Source organism: Xenopus laevis, chromosome 5S, assembly GCF_017654675.1.
Source record: "Xenopus laevis strain J_2021 chromosome 5S, Xenopus_laevis_v10.1, whole genome shotgun sequence".
NCBI lineage: Eukaryota > Metazoa > Chordata > Amphibia > Anura > Pipidae > Xenopus > Xenopus laevis.
Window position 1 is genome coordinate 142,419,708 of NC_054380.1, and position 17,883 is coordinate 142,437,590.

The 17,883-nt window shown below is 42.4% G+C and overlaps 1 protein-coding gene across 4 annotated transcripts in view; it reads left to right on the forward strand.

Annotated features, from left to right (window-relative positions):
• The window catches only part of mapre3.S (microtubule associated protein RP/EB family member 3 S homeolog), a 28,788-nt gene extending 11,865 nt beyond the window's left edge, over positions 1-16,923 (forward strand). For 2 of the 4 annotated variants that reach the window (XM_041563930.1, XM_018264287.2), the window contains exons 2-8: positions 1,284-1,338; positions 9,423-9,553; positions 9,797-9,942; positions 11,537-11,738; positions 12,027-12,175; positions 13,831-13,983; positions 14,255-15,163. In XM_041563930.1, the coding sequence (XP_041419864.1) occupies positions 9,430-9,553; positions 9,797-9,942; positions 11,537-11,738; positions 12,027-12,175; positions 13,831-13,983; positions 14,255-14,323 (843 nt within the window). In that variant the 5' untranslated portion in view covers positions 1,284-1,338; positions 9,423-9,429 and the 3' untranslated portion in view covers positions 14,324-15,163. 4 annotated transcript variants of the gene reach the window in all.
• The last annotated feature ends 960 nt before the right edge of the window (positions 16,924-17,883 follow it).

A 17,883-nucleotide genomic window follows, 5' to 3' on the forward strand; every position in this document is an offset into this window, starting at 1 on the left:
GTCTAGGGGGGAGAGTAATAAAAGAGAGATTTAAATTTGTGGGTGCCTCAAGCAGAGAGGGTGCATAGGTTAGAACAACCTTTCTTATCTTTAATATCTTGGAATACCTGCTCCAGCCAAGGTGGAGACAGTAGGGCAAGGTGGAGACAGTAGGGCAAGGTAGAGACGGTAAGGTAAGATAGAGACGGTAGGGCAAGGTGGAGACAGTAGGGCAAGCTGGAGACGATAGGGCAAGATGGAGACCACAGGGCAAGATGGTGGTCAACCATGACTGGTGCTTCCCAGACCTGGGCCTTACAAGCTGGATCCTTTAGTTTCTCCATGTGGTCACTTTCCCCACTGGGGCCAGGGATGCTCATAGTAACTAACCTTCCTTCCCGGTGCCACTACATCAACACTGACTAGTCCTACTTATGGCAGCTGTTTCTCCCTCTCGGCCCATTTATATATGTTTTTCACATTTGGACTTTCCTCTTCACTAGAAACTACCAGGGGAGCCCTAATCAAAGACCAACCTTAGGAGCTACTGCCACCTACTGACTATAGTAGAAATGAAATGTATATTTAACTACAGAATATATTTCAGTTCCCTCCACATAACTGTAGAAGAAACTGTCCATGATGCACCCCCAGGCATTATACCATCACATTCCTGTCTCACCAAACGCTATTAGAGAGACAGGGGGGTTACCAAGATGGTTAAGGGTAGTGCCCTATAATGATCAGGTTCTTACTCTAGGACTACTGGGTATTTAGAGTAGAGCTGCAGGCCTCATGGTATTGGGGGGATACATTAAACATAGTGATGACCCTTGTAAAATGTTGTAGTCTGTCTTCCCAAAACTCCCCCATCCTGACATATTAGACAATCACAGGTTAGAGTGTAACCAAACCCTACTAGAACCCCACTTTGGCTCTCACAGGTTGGTGGAGAGAAGTAACACCAAAAATGCAATATATGTGCATTAAACTATAATATTCACTTGTAGGGCAACAAACGGCCAATTAACTGGGTGGTGCCAATTTGTTAGGTACCCCGCAAGTGAATATCACCCCCAACCTTGGACCAAGGCACTTAGCAGGGCTTTCTGTTCCAAGTTTTAAACATGCACTATTGAACCAAACAGATGGGTTGGGGTTATAGTCAGTCATTTTATTTCCACACTGACCTGCTAATCCAAGTGTGTGACTGTGACTGGGCATTTGGGGGGACAGTAAATTGGTTGCACTGAGGTACAAGGCAGATCTATAACTCACGCTCATATGTTTTCTGTTCTCTGCAGGAATCCACTGCTCTTGTGCAACATCTGATTGGTAGACACATCTATAGGCAGAAAGGTAAGGAAACTGCTGGAATCTCTCCATTTGGAGCTGTGAGGGGTTTGGGGGTTCTGCAGGTTTGCTTTCACCACATTTACAGCAATGTTCTACTGAGTAGTAAGAGAAATCTGAACTGAATGGATAATTACACCCAATCATCATAGTAACAGTAAAGGTGGCCATAGACTCAAAGATCCGCTCGTTTGGCGACATCGCCAAACGAGCGGATCTTTCCCTGATAAGCCACTAACGGCAGGGCTATATCGGGGGTAATTCGAACGTTCGGCCATATGGCCAAACGATCGAATTACGATGCGCCAAGGGGCTCCGACGGGTCGGTCGGTTATAAATCAAACCTTCCCGATCGATATCGTGGCCAGATATTGATTGGGATGACCCGTCGGAAGCCCCCATACACGGGGGATAAGCTGTCAAATCGGTCCAAACGACTGAAATCTGCAGCTTTATCTGCCCGTTTATGGCCACCTTAATGCCCCCTCTGTTCCTCCTCTATCCTTGCTTCTCTGTACTCTCTTTCATACTAAGTGTCACGTTCAGCACCCTATATCCAGAACCCAAGCTAAGTTCCCTGGTCTCGGCTCTCACTTCTGCCTCTAACAGCCGCCTTTCACCTCGGGCTAATCGAATGCCGCCAGGTCTTAATTGAGAGAGGAGCAAAGCTAACGGTTCTGGACGAGCAAAGGGACACGATTGTCTCACCAGGATCTTGGAAGGAAGAACCACCAGGAACAGGCCGGGCAGCACAAGCAGATAGAATGGTCAGACAGGCCGGAATTGGATTAGAGAATGTAGAATAGTCGCAGAACAGGCAAAGGATCAGGATTGGAGAGATGAGAGTAGTCACAGACGGGCAGGGTCAGGATCGGAGAAGTCGGAATAATCAGGCAGCCAAAGATCAGGATTGGAGAGATCAGGAGAGTCAGGCAAAGCAAGGGTCAATACACAGAAGATCAATGGACAGGATTGAATATACTAAAGCACCAGGAACAACTAATTGAACCTAACAACGGGCAGTGTGCTGACATCTGAATTATAGAATTTATTGCCAGTTAATGTTTCCTCCAATGACTCATCCCTTGTTACAGGGTATAAATACAGAATTTAATAGATATTACCATAAGCTATGGTTTTATTCCCTTTGTCCTTATCCATATAATATTGCCTCTTACATACTGACAAACATAAGCATAAATGGTAATTACCTGGCACTGAAGCAAAAAAATGTGTTTTCTTATATATTAAAATTCACAGCTATTAGATATGAAATCTATGTATCCTCACTGGTAAAGGGGAGTTACATAAAGGCAATACAATGCTGTACATACATTAAGCATAATGATTCCTTGAGTCCAACATACATGGGCAGATTTTCCCTAGAGATTATGAGTGTAATCTGATTAATCGCAGCATATAACTTCTTTGGGTCAATAGACCAGGATGTAACACAAACTGGAGCCTTAAAATTAATAATTATAGATAAGAAGAGGATTACAAAGTTTAAAACAGCGATATGGAGACAGGCAGCTGGGCAAGATATCACCATCTTGTCCTACTATCTCCATCTTGTCCTACTGTCTCCATCTTGTCTTACTGTCTCCATCTTGTCCTACTGTCTCCATCTTGCCCTACTGTTTTCATCCTGATCTACTCCATCTTGTCCTACTGTCTCCATCTTGTCCTACTGTCTCCATCTTGTCCTACTGTCTCCATCTTGTCTTACTGTCTCCATCTTGTCCTACTGTCTCCATCTTGTCCTACTGTCTCCATCTTGTCCTACTGTCTCCATCTTGCCCTACTGTTTTCATCCTGATCTACTCCATCTTGTCTTGTTATCACCATCTTGGTCTACTGTCTCCATCTTGCTTTACTTTCACATCTTGTCCTACTGTCTCCATCTTGTTCTACTGTCTCCATCTTGTCCTACTGTCTCCATCCTTCCAACTTTCCTTGTCCATATATTTGTATTTATAAATATGAGAGGGATTTTTTTTTAAATTCTTTATTTTGTTTACCTGCATTCAATACCAATAAAATATGTTAGCGATTCAGGTTTGTACATCTTATGTAATATGCCGTATTGTAGTCCAATTTGAAGTCATGGCACATATTTCTTTTACAGAATACAGTTCAATTCAAGTAATATTTTACATAATACTGGGCAGGTAGCATTCGTTTAGTTTTGCTGGGTTTGTCGTAGTCGGAGCCTGTCCAGTGATGTTATATCTTCTGTTCGTAGGATATCATCTATATGTTTAAAGGAGAAGGAAAGGTTAAAAGTAAGTAAGCCTTATCAGAAAGGTCCATCTAAATATACCAGTAAACCCCCAAAGTAATGCTGCTCTGAGTCCCCTGTCAAACAGCACATTTCTTTCCTTCTATTGTGTACTCATGGGCTTCTGTATCAGACTTCCTGTTTTCAGCTTAAACCTCATTGCCCTGGGCAAGAGCATGCTCAGTTTGCTCCTCTCCCCCCACCCCTTCCTCCTCTACTGTAATCTGAGCCCAGAGCAGGGAGAGACTCAGGCAGGAAGTGATGTCACACCACATTAATACTGCAGCTCCTATCCTAAACAAACAGAGAGTTTCTAGAGCTTTTTACTCAGGTATGGTAAAACATTCTACAGAATAAATATAGCATTCTAGCTTGTACTATTGCAGCTAATCTATTGGCAATAAAATGCCTCCGTAGCTTTCCTTCTCCTTTAAGTGCTCTGCCCTCTAGTATGTGAAAATCCCATAGAGTGATGCCAATTTTTGAAGTTAATGGGCCACAGCCCTGGTGGGAAATCTTTATTGTGTAGTATGGGAATTAATCTGGAGCTTTTATTAAGAAGATTTTTAACCTGTCCCATGATAAAGAATTGTCCCGTGCAGGGGGACCAAATACCTTCTTCACTAATATTTCACTTTTTAAACATCTTAACTAACTGCCACAGATGAGATGGGGTACAGCCCCCTTTTATCTGGACCTCTTTCACCCTTCCACCAACTAACCAATCTCTTAAAGGCGATGCCCAATCTCCAATACCAATTTCCCACCGAGAGTCTTTTTCGTGTGCCAACTGTCCAAAGACACATCATGTCCAACCCTCATGTTGTCCTCTGCATGAATGTGATCCCCCTTTTTACTGGCTTGAACCTACCCCCCCCCCCCCAAAGCCTCTGGAAGACTAGACTTTAGATCCGGGCATAGAGAGATTTTAGCAACAGAAAGAGAAAAAGTGGAACCAAAAAGTCTTATGTCAATACTTTCTCCATTGGCCATCTTCTGTTGCTTCCACTACTGAACCTTTGCCTGACCTGCATTCAGTTGTCTTCCCTATTTGCCTTTGTAAGGTCTCCCTTCAAAAATGTAACCCCCAGAACTCTAAACTAAACCTGGGTCTACTGGGATTTTCTCCAAGCTTGGTTCCCCCCCAAGAGCCCCAAAAGCTTTCTCCTGGTTGATCCGAGACCCTGATGCCTCAGAATAACTTTTAATGCACTCTAAAACATTCCCCTCCCTCCTCCTCCTCAAGTTTTGATATTACCAGAGTGACATTATCTGTGTAGGCTATGGACTTGCTGTAAATGATATGGTAATGGTAAAGGAACACTCTCAAGCCCACAATCCTGCAGCCTCCTCATATAAACAGCACCAAAAAATATAGTGTCCTCACCGAATGGAACTGACAATCAGAGAGAAGACATCCAGACACCATACCAGTCTTAAAAACAGAACCCAAGTCAAAATCCTCCTTTTACAATTAGGAAGACCAATGGACCTTCAATTTTCAATGGACCTTCAATCCTTCCCCTGTGATATGATAAGTAGGGAGGAGATCAGGTGAGTCTGGAATGTTGAGGAGTCTGATAGTTGCTGAAAAAAGCTTTCGCCTGGTTGTTCGGGCTTTAATACTGCGGTGAGGTCATCAGAGATGTGGACTCCCAGGATTTTGCTGTTCTTTACTGTCTCTACTGTGAAGCCGTTGATGTTGAGTGGTGTGTGAGCAGGGAGAGTTCTCCTGAAGTCGACAATCATCTCTTTCGTTTTATCCACATTCAGTGACAAGTTGTTCTCACTGCACCAGACCCCCAGCTGCTGAACCTCATCTCTGTACCCCGACTCGTTGTTGTGGTTGATGAGCCCCACCACAGTTGTGTCATCGGCGAACTTGATGATGTGGTTTGAGCTGTGTCTAGTTGTGCAGTCATGTGTCAGCAATGTGTACAACAACGGCCTGAGGACACATCCTTGAGGAGCTCCTGTGCTCAATCTGGTCTTGCGGTTACATAGGTGTGGTTTAAAGTGGGTGTGGTCTAAAACAGGGAGTGGCTAACACTGTCTTCCATTATCGGCCCTCCACCACGTAGATTAGAAAAATTCCGGCCCTCGGTACCATATAAATTGGACAGCACTGCTATAAATCATCATCTCCTTACTATAGATCAGCATCTAATTACTAATTAATGTCTATGGGAGGGAGGAGGTTGGATGTGCTGAGCTGCTTCAGGTACCAGTCTTCTCCTGCTCTGAATGCCGGCCATTCCCACCCAACTGCCTGCTCTGAATGCCGGCCATTCCCACCCAACTGCCTGCTCTGAATGCCGGCCATTCCCACCCAACTGCCTGCTCTGAATGCCGGCCATTCCCACCCAACTGTCTGCTCTGAATGCCAGCCTGATTCCCACCCAACTGGCGGCTGATTCCCAGAGTACTGGCCAGTCATGCCGGCCCCAATCCTGCCCTCCCGCAGGCTCCGCATCCCAGACCAGCAGCAAATCATTCCCTTCAGGAAACATGTGGTCAGGGAGGAGCGTTGCTACAGGTGAGCTGCCCAGGGGCCCATTTAGCTGCGAGGGGCCCCCATACTGAGAAAATAAAACTGCACAAATTAGTGGTGGTGAGACTGCAGCCCCCCCTGTGCCTTTCAAGAGCTGCTGGGAGTTGTAGTTATTTTGTGATAGTGATATTAATGCAGAGAATTTATGATACCGTTTAACCCTTTGTGCTCTGTTTGGCCAACACTCCTCCATCTAACAGTGAGTGTATTAGGGAGGGAGCAGGGGGTGTACTGGGGGTGCCAGGGGGGGAGTGTAATACAGAGAGAACTGGGGGTACGAGGAGGGGAGTGTCAGGGTTTGGGGGGTGCAGCCAACAGATCAGTAGAGACAGGAGACAATATGTGACATTGTGAGAGGAAAGATTTAGGATCTTGGTGGCATCTTGCGAAATCATTATTATCTATTTATTGATTGGCTATTTAATGATCAGTTGTATATTTATTGATTGGCTAATGATCAGTTGGATATTTATTGATTGGCTATTTAATGATCAGTTGGATATTCATTGATTGGCTATTTAATGATCAGTTGGATATTCATTGATTGGCTATTTAATGATCAGTTGAATATTGATTGGCTATTTAATGATCAGTTGGATATTTATTGATTGGCTATTTAATGATCAGTTGAATATTTATTGATTGGCTATTTAATGATCAGTTGAATATTTATTGATTGGCTATTTAATGATCAGTTGGATATTTATTGATTGGCTATTTAATGATCAGTTGGATATTTATTGATTGGCTATTTAATGATCAGTTGGATATTTATTCATTGGCTATTTAATGATTGGTTGAATATTTATTGATTGGCTATTTAATGATCGTTTGGATATTTATTGATTGGCTATTTAATGATTGGTTGAATATTTATTGATTGGCTATTTAATGATTGGTTGAATATTTATTGATTGGCTATTTAATGATCATTTGGATATTTATTGATTGGCTATTTAATGATTGGTTGAATATTTATTGATTGGCTATTTAATGATCAGTTGGAAATTTATTGATTGGCTATTTAATGATTGGTTGAATATTTATTGATTGGCTATTTAATGATCGTTTGGATATTTATTGATTGGCTATTTAATGATTGGTTGAATATTTATTGATTGGCTATTTAATGATCAGTTGGATATTTATTGATTGGCTATTTAATGATCAGTTGGATATTTATTGATTGGCTATTTAATGATCAGTTGGATATTTATTGATTGGCTATTTAATGATTGAATATATAATGATTGACTATTTAATGATCGTTTGGATATTTATTGATTTGCTATATAATGATCAGTTGGATATTTATTGATTGGCTATTTAATGATTGATTGAATATTTATTGATTGGTTATTTAATGATCAGTTGGATATTTATTGATTGGCTATTTAATGATCAGTTGGATATTTATTGATTGGCTATTTAATGATTGATTGAATATTTATTGATTGGCTATTTAATGATCAGTTAAATATTTATTGATTGGCTATTTAATGATCAGTTAAATATTTATTGATTGGCTATTTAATGATCAGTTGGATATTTATTAATTGGCTATTTAATGATTGATTAGATGTGGGGAGGCAAAGGGCAGAACCAGAGAGCTTGTGATGCAGCTTCTGCCCCCCCCCCATAAATAATTCATCTCCCCAGCATAGGGGCCTCTAGTGTTTCTGGGTATAACGTATCCTTTTGTTCAGCTCTAACAGATATGGGGAAAGGGTTTCTAATGGCAGAAATAGGTGGGGGAATATTGTTGGACATATTTAGCCTGAGCAAAGTTACTACTCCCTCCCCAAAGTGATTCAGGGCTCCGGGTACTCGTGTCGTTACTTTATCTCTAGTAATGGGACCGGTCGTTCCACACAGGACTCAGGACAATAGGGACAGTGCCACAGATATTGTGATTGGCTGTGCAAATATCAGTGAATTGATTGGGTGCCTCTGTATATAGAGCCCTGCTGATTCCAGTAATTGTTTTATTATTGTGCTTTTCTTTTGTTTCCATTCCTGTATTACCTGCTGCTGGGCCCTAACCCCTCACTGCATATTACATGAGTGTAATAGTGAGATGAGCCACGGGAGTGATAGTGAGATCAGTGGTACCATAGAGTGTAATAGTGAGACGAGCCACGGGAGTGAGATCAGTGGTACTGGGCAGCAAACTGGAAAATGAGGTTCAATGTTGATAAATGCAGGTTATGCACTTTGCTAAAAATAATATAAATGCAAGTTCTACACTAAATGGCAGTGTGTTGGGAGTTTCCTTAAATGAGAAGGATCTTGGGGTCTTTGTAGATAACAAGTTGTCTAATTCTGGGCAGTGTCATTCTGTGGCTACTAAAGCAAATAAAGTTCTTGTATAAAAAAGGGCATTAACTCAAGGGATGAAACCTAATTGTGTCTCTTTATAGGTCCCTGGTGAGGCCTCATCTGGAGTATGGGGGCAGTTTTGGACTCCAGTCCTTAAGAGGGATATAAATGAGCTGGAGAGAGTGCAGAGACTAAGTGCAACTAAACTGGTTAGAGGGAGGGAAGAGTTAAATTATGAGGGGAGACTGACAAGGTTGGGGTTGTTTTCTCTGGGGGAAAAAAGGCGCTTGTGAGGGGACATGATTAGACTTTACAAGTACATTAGAGGACATTATAGACAAATAGCAGGGGACCTTTTTACCCATAAAGAGAATCACGTACCAGAGGCCTCCCCTTCAGACTAGAGGAAAAGAAGTTTCATTTAAAGGAACAGAGTAGGGGGTTCATCACAGTGAGGACAGTGAGGTTGGGGAATGCACTGCCGGGTGATGATTCAGTTAATGACTATAAGAGGGACTTGGATGATTTCTTGGACAGACATAATACAAAGGCTATTGTGATACTAAACTCTATAGTTAGTATAGATATGGGGATATATCATTTATGTGACAGTAGGGAGGGGTGTGTGTATGGGGCTGGGTTTTCATTTGGAGGGGTTGAACTTGATGGACTTTGTCTTTTTTCAACCCAATTTTACTATGTAACTATGTAACTATGTAACGATGTACCACAGAGTGTAATAGTGAGATGAGCCACGGGAGTGGTAGTGAGATCAGTGGTGCTGATGGGAAGTGCCACACAGAGTGCTGGTGAGACGAGTGGTACAACAGAGTGTGGTATTGGCAGTGCTAATGATTATAATAGTATTTGGTGGTTCCACAGACATTAATAATGAAGTGGGTGGTGCCTCATTTCACTCCACCCTTTTATTCCCAACAGTTGGGGGATGGCGGTCAATGTCTATTCCACGTCTATGACCAGCGGCGAGAACCTCAGTCGCCATGACATGTTGGCCTGGGTCAACGACTCCCTGCAGCTGAACTACACCAAGACTGAGCAACTCTGCACTGGTGAGTGGCCCTCGTGTCCCAGCTTCTTATTTTACCTTCTGGGGGGGGAGGCAGACGATATCAAGTGAGCGCCATTATGTCTCCCCTTTGACTTGTTCCCTGGGCTTCTTGCCCTAATTCTGACCTTGCAGCAAGTTCTTCACTCAACGAATCCTCCAACCCATCACTGTCCCTTTATTACCTTTTGCCCCTTCACGTGGCCCCTCTTCAATCAGATCTCACTAATGGATGATCTCCCCCTAGGGGCTGCCTACTGCCAGTTCATGGACATGCTCTTCCCAGGCTGTATCCTTCTGAAGAGAGTCAAATTCCAGGCCAAACTGGAGCACGAATCCATCCAAAACTTCAAAGTCTTACAGGCGGCCTTCAAGAAAATGGGCGTCGACAAAGTAGGTGACAATTGCGAGGGAAGCTGCATGGGAGCAACTGTACTGGTGCCTGAGTGTGTTACTAGTGTGCATTATACTGTCAATATGCTTGTGTACATAAGGACACACTCAATACACTGAAATAATACTTTCTTACTAAAAGGCATCAGACCCTTCCTTGTACCTGTCTAATGTATCTGCCAGTACAACTGATTTACAACTCCCAGCTCTGCCTGTAACACCCCTTTCCCTCCTCTAATCTCATTGGCTCCCTCCTGTCTGCTGGGAGGAGCTACTGGTGAATAAAGCATCTGAGTTTATTGTATGGTTCCTTTATACAGTATATATAGTGATCATATCCCCTTATATATTTATATATATAGTGATCATATCCCCTTATATATTTATATATAGTGATCATATCCCCTTATATATTTATATATAGTGATCATATCCCCTTATATATTTATATATAGTGACCATTTCCCCCATATATATTTATATATAGTGATCATATCCCCTTATATATTTATATATAGTGATCATATCCCCCTTATATATTTATATATAGTGATCATATCCCTTATATATTTATATATAGTGATCATATCCCCCTTATATATTTATATATAGTGACCATTTCCCCCATATATATTTATATATAGTGATCATATCCCCTTATATATTTATATATAGTGATCAAGTCCCCCTTATATATTTATATATAGTGATCATATCCCCCTTATATATTTATATATAGTGATCAAGTCCCCCTTATATATTTATATATAGTGATCATATCCCCCTTATATATTTATATATAGTGATCATATCCCCTTATATATTTATATATAGTGATCATATCCCCTTATATATTTATATATAGTGATCATATCCCCCTTATATATTTATATATAGTGATCATATCCCCTTATATATTTATATATAGTGATCATATCCCCCTTATATATTTATATATAGTGATCATATCCCCTTATATATTTATATATAGTGATCATATCCCCCTTATATATTTATATATAGTGATCATATCCCCTTATATATTTATATATAGTGATCATATCCCCTTATATATTTATATATAGTGATCATATCCCCTTATATATTTATATATTGTGATCATATCCCCTTATATATTTATATATAGTGATCATATCCCCTTATATATTTATATATAGTGATCATATCCCTTATATATTTATATATTGTGATCATATCCCCTTATATATTTATATATAGTGATCATATCCCCTTATATATTTATATATAGTGATCATATCCCCTTATATATTTATATATAGTGATCATATCCCCCTTATATATATATATATATATATATAGTGATCATATCCCGTATATATTTATATATAGTGATCATATCCCTTATATATTTATATATAGTGATCATATCCCCCTTATATATTTATATATAGTGATCATATCCCCCTTAACTGTCTCTTCTCCAGTGTAACCAATCGTAAATTGTCCATACACCATACATTATGGATGAAGAGCCCCAGTGGCCCCAGGACTGTATGCTGTTGGAACCAGTAAGACCCCATTCTCTCTTAAGTGACATATTTATTTCTTGCAGATAATCCCAGTAGAGAGGTTAATAAAGGGGAAGTTCCAGGACAACTTTGAGTTTGTCCAGTGGTTCAAGAAATTATTTGATGCCAACTATGATGGGAAGGAGTACGACCCGCTGCTGGCGAGACAGGGGCAAGACATGGCCCCCGCTCCTAACCCTGGGGATCACGGTTTGATCAAGCCCAAGAAACCCATTGGCACAGCAGGTATAGTAATGCTTGATACAGCCAATCAGCATGATGCCCGGTCACTAGTTTATTCTCTGTATGGGTAGTGCCAATGATTTTATTGCCAGACTATTGAATGCTCAGCAGTAGGAGTTGCCATAGTGCCACATTGTTGTGTAAGATGATGAGTAGGTTCAGTGAGTCTCCCAGGGGTTATACACACAGCTCATTGTATTGCTCTGTCTCATGTACGTGTTCCATATTTACACAATAGTAATTAGGTGTTTGTATGCAGTGAATGACGTGTTTCTCTTCTGCCTCTCGCAGTCCCACAAAGAACTTCCCCTACGGGTCCCAAGACCATTCAGGCCCCTGTGCGGTTGCAAAACACGGCCCCTCCCATGAGGAAAAACCCACCCATCATCAGAAATGGGGGGCACGACATGGACTCGCAGGTGGTGGAGCTTAACCAACAGGTGGGCCAGATACCTGAGGATACCTAGTTTTTTTCCATGAAAAACAAAGTCTTTGGAGAGCACCCCTAGTGGGAGAACTAGTCATAACTAACAAACACCATGGGGCTGATTCACTAAGCTCGAGTGAAGGATTCGAATGAAAAATACTTCGAATTTCGAAGTATTTTTTGGGTACTTCGACCATCGAATTGGTTAAATTCGTTCGAAGTCGAACGAAATCGAACGAATCGAACGAAAAATCGTTCGACTATTCGACCATTCGATAGTCGAAGTACTTCCCCTTTAAAAAAAACTTCGACCCCCTACTTCGGCAGCTAAAAGCTACCGAAGTCAATGTTAGCCTATGGGGAAGGTCCCCATAGGCTTGCCTGTGATTTTTTGATCGAAGGATTTTCCTTCGATCGTTGGATTAAAATCCTTCGAATCGTTCGATTCGAAGGATTTAATCGTTCGATCGGACGGAAAATCCTTCGATCGATCGATCGCAGGATCAGCGCTAAATCCTTCGACTTCGATATTCGAAGTCGAAGGATTTCAATCCGAGGGTCGAATTTCGAAGTATTTTTAACTTCTAAATTCGACCCTTAGTGAATCGGCCCCCAAGTGTTGCCCTCACCTTCACATTTTAGCAGCTCCATCTATAGGTGGGAACAGATGGTTGGAAGCAGAACATGTGGGACCCTAATTATTTACATAAAGAAGCACTGTCCAACCTATGGCTCTTCAGATGTTGTTGGACCCAGGGCCACCATCAGAAATCACAGGGCCCTGTACAACAAAATGATCTGTGCCCTCTGGTCCCTACCCATTTCAGCCCAGCCCCCAAGTCCCACCCCAAATCCTGCCCACCCCACACAACACAGTAAAATGGTAAATCCTCCCCCCCAGGACCCCATTATAACTTAAGAAAAAAAATTGGCGGCCAGGGTCCCACATAAACATTTTAAAAAAAACATTAGTGGGCACGGCCCCCCTAAAAATTGAAATAAAAAAAAACTGGCGCCAAGGCATCCCCTATAAGTTACAAAAAAAAGCATTGGCGCAAGGGCCCCCCAAACAAAAAAAAACAACCCATTGGTGGCCAGGGGCCTATATAGTATTAACATAATACTTTGGTGGCCAGGGGTTTTTATAAATTAAAAAACACATTGGTGTTCAGTGGAACTTACCTTAGGCTGCTTTCGTGACTTTGGGTCTTTTGGCGGCTTCGGCACTGTCAAGGGGGCCCGGCTAATTCACAAAGGGCAACACAGCCGGACCCCTCTTTAGGCCTGGGCCCGGCACAAATGTACCCACTGATGGTGGCCCTGGTTGTACCTGCTACAAAATATCACTGTTTTCATCTAATCCTACTGTTGCCATGTTCTTCTGCTGACTCCATCTTGCCCTACTATAAACTTTGTTCCCCCATTTTCCTACTTGCAACTGTTGTCCTGTGGGACCCCAGTAAGTGTGGACCCAGGGATGCCCCAAAAAGAAGCTCTGGTGAGAAAATTGGAGCATGACCCCAGCATCTTTGTGCCACCAGTGGAAATGCCTTGTGTTTAGCAGCCCTATGTTTATCATTCACCTATCGTTTTTATTTGGAAGGAAAATAAATAAGGGAATATAGAATGGGGGTGGGCCTTATGTCTCTGTGTTCTGTCCAATTGTAGTTGATGGAGCTGAAACTGACGGTGGACGGGTTGGAGAAAGAGCGCGACTTCTACTTCAGCAAACTGCGAGACATTGAACTGGTCTGCCAGGAGAGTGACAGCGAGAACGTTGGGGTCCTCTCCAAGATCATAGACATCCTCTATGCCACAGAGGTGGGTCTCAGCTTAGGGGCCCCTGGAATACAAGCTGGCCTCTGTGGCCAATTACATTGTATGTCAGAAATCACCCCAGCGTAGGCATCATTCTTAGACACCAGGGAGGTTCTGATAGAGGGGTTTAAAATGTCCCAGAGTAAGTAACCCGAGTGATTGGTCAGTGTGAATAGGTGGACTTTATTTGCACCATGGTATTAAATCTTTGTGTCAGCTGATCCAATTAAGACCTCACCCTAAAACTCCCTGTCTGTCTGTCTGTCTTGCGCAGGAAGGATTCGCTCCCCCGGATGATGAGGAGAAAGATGAACTTCAGCCCGAGGACCAAGATGAATACTAACAAGGCTTTTCTCCTCCCTTTTTTTCATCCTATTCCTTGCCCCCCCCCACCCCGCATCCTATATAAATCCTCCTCCCTGTCATTATCCATCAGTCATGAGAAGAGGACACCTTGGGCTTGGGATCACTTCCTGCACCACCATTCGTCGTCATAGAAACAGCCGATGCTTTGTGGGTGTCTGTCGCGCAGGCGTCTCGCCCAGTCGGACATTTCTATCCAATAGGAACTCTGGATGGGGAGGTGTTGGTGTTTCTTTGGAGTTGGCTTTTTACGCTTGCTAAACATGGAGCTTCATACTTTTATCGGGAGGGTAATCTTTTTCCCGTGGGAGTTTTATATCCTTGGTAGTTTTTCTGCCTGTTGGAGTCTGGGGTTACTGATCATATGATATCTGTACGTCTCTGTCTTCCTTTTATATACACAAGGCCTTTTGGCCCTCCTTCTCCTCCAACCTTTACTTGCGAGGTGGTGTATCTACCCCAGGTTACAAAACTGTTGTTTCTTTACGTTGACCTGTCCCATGGATCAACTCTGAAAGACAAACACCAGAGGGCATCTCAGTAGGTTTACCCTATGTGGCATCTAGAATAAGTTCACCACAATCCTAGTGGGTAAAAAAAACAGAACCTCTTTGACAAGAGGCTAACATGGAACCATCATACTGTCCACTAGCACCAAGATGCTAACATTTTATTTATATGTGGTACCCCTGAAGTTTTCCAGAGCTTCTTGATGTTATCATGGGATGGTTTCCTCCTGTGTTGCAAGATTCCATCTTGGAAACCTCCCATCGGTTGCTCTGTAGGTGCCAACTAGATGGTGATCAAACAGCCTCCTTTATATTCCATTTAGAACTTACTCTAGACAACGAAACACCAGAAATCTCTTCATAATAATCTGGTTTTGCAGCACAGGGCTGTAGTGGTTGTTCCGAAATCTACAGGAGTCCAGGTCATCGAACTAGAGCAGGGATCCCCAACCTTTAGAACCCGTGAGCAACATTCAGACGGGAGCAACACAAGCATGAAAAATGTTCCCGGGGTGCCAAATAAGGGCTGTGATTGGCCATTTAGTAGCCCCTATGTGGATTGTCAGCCTACATTGAGGATCTGTTTGGCAGTACAACTGGTTTTTATACAACTAAAAGTTGCCTCCAAGCCTGGAATTCAAAAACAAGCTCCTGCTTTGAGGCCACTGGGGGCAACATCCAAGGGGTCATAGAGCAACATGTTGCTCACAAGCTACTAGTTGGGGATCACTGAACTGGAGGATACTTGCTAAGCAGTTCTTCAAGTCGAGGCTGAAAGAGTTTAAGTAGACGATCCAAGTCAGGCGAGATGAGATTGTTCTCTGTAGAGCTGCTCATCATCTAGCAGAACCCTGGGTAAATACACCACCTCTACTCCTGTCTGACCCTGATGCTCTCCTGATGTCTCCTTCCGCCATTATTGCTTGTATTATATATTAGAGCCTTCCTGCTGCCACCGAGTCTCCTCATGCCGTGTGGGCCCATCCAGAGCAGGAGGGCTGACCAGTTAAGAGTGGATATATATATATTTTTTTTTTTTTGAATGGGTTTTACATGCACTTTCTGTTCCCAGGTTCCCCACCCCAAACAACACAAACCATAGTGGAGCTTGTGCCATAAACTCAGCCTCAGACAGTCCATTCCCGTTACATGGAGGGATATGATTGGGCTGCAAATGTGAGCATTTTGCTTTAGATGAACTCATATTATATTTTTATAGTGATAATAAGTTTCGTTTATAGACAATCCTACTTGGAAACAACCAGACGGGAAGTATTAGCGGTGCCCTATGAGGCTCATTTCTTTAAAATATACGAATTTATTATTTTTTTAAAGCTATTTATACATTCAATTAATATTTTATCACTTTATCCAACCGGTCGTCGGGGTTCCGACTGGATCACAAGTTGGTACTGGAGGGGTTTTGACTGTGTGACGGCTGAGCGAGTGATCCTTTGCACACAAACCTTGGCTCCTCTGTGAGGGTGAAACTGGGAAATTGTCGTCTTTCTGTTAATTTATTGATTGTTAATGTTGTTTTGCCAGCAGAGGAGGCTGCAGTACTTTGCTTTGCTAGTGAATTTTAAACCATACATAGAGGGTCTCAGTAGCTGCAGAAAGATCAGGGTGGTGGCACATGGGGCATTGAGATTGAGGGCAACAAAATGCAGAGGATCCCCTACAGGTGCCAAGGATAATTGGCTTAAAGGCTGCCTATATGTATCTATCTAATATATCAGTAGCACGGAAACAATATCCAACGGAAACAATATCATGATTCTGCTGCGCATTGTGACTGCACCTAATTGTAGCGTCGCTCGCCGCTCCTCTTGTGCCACGGCCCTCAGGAGAGGCCAAAATATATTTATTTCTCGTATGTCAATCGTTTTTATCTTTTCAGTTCATTGTATGATGTGAAACTGAGGTCTCATAAGCTGAAATCAATAAGCTGTGAATGGAGTAGACAAAGCAGCACTGGGGGTGCCCCCATAATAACTAACACAATAAACTTGAGTTTCATGTTAATAACAATACCATCAAAATAAAAAGGTGTTGCATTTGTGCCTGAAAATTGTGCCTGATGTTTTTTATCCGGCGTTTTTGAGCAGTGACCAGCAGGTTGTACTGGACACAATCAAGTTCATAGGGGTATGTTGGCCGGACAGTTCTGGCTGATATATTTGCATGACGGGAATTGGTTGACTGGATGGGCTTTTGTAGATTTAATGACATAACAGAAGAGAGAGACATTAGCCTAGGGTGTAGGTAGATAGCCAGATACTCATTTGGCAATTTTGACATGATTTGCCACCAACACACTGGGCCAGATGGCAATGGGCCGACCGTATGGCTCTGGGGAAAACAAAAACATGTTGTGAGTGGGGCGCATCACACCAATGAGACCCTCTGCTGATGGGATATTCTAACCTAATATTGTGCCGGTGTTAGTGCACTTTGTAGCAGGCACCCATTTGCAGGTATCCCCAGCCCACAATTCCACTTATACGGAACCAATCCTATAACCAGAATGGCAGCGAATGATTGGGCACCAGTGTGGGTTAACTCTTCATTTATAGATGTATGGGCCGGGCACAAAGCCATAAGCCGAGACTGATACACTGTACTTGGCAGTCAACAAGGAAATCTGATCAGAATTCATTGTTATTTTAACCACAAGCCGGTAACTGTATCTCTGAGCTTCAGATCAGCTTCCAGCACAGACACAGACAGGACCTTACATTTAACTCACATTTCCTATGGATCAGAAACTTTGTGTTGAACCCTCTCTGCAAACCTATAGATCCACCCCCTCATTTCTATTCACCCATGTACCCAATACCTACCTAGGGTTGCCACCTTTTCTGGAAAAAAATACCGGCCTTCCTTTATTCTTGCCGTTTTTTCCCTATTAATAACATTGGCATTAAGCATCATTTTTACTGGCCAGTAAATACCAGCCAGGTGGCAACTCTATACCTACTCTTTGTGCTGGAAAATTGTCATTCTGTGTGAGCAATGCAAGACGGAATCA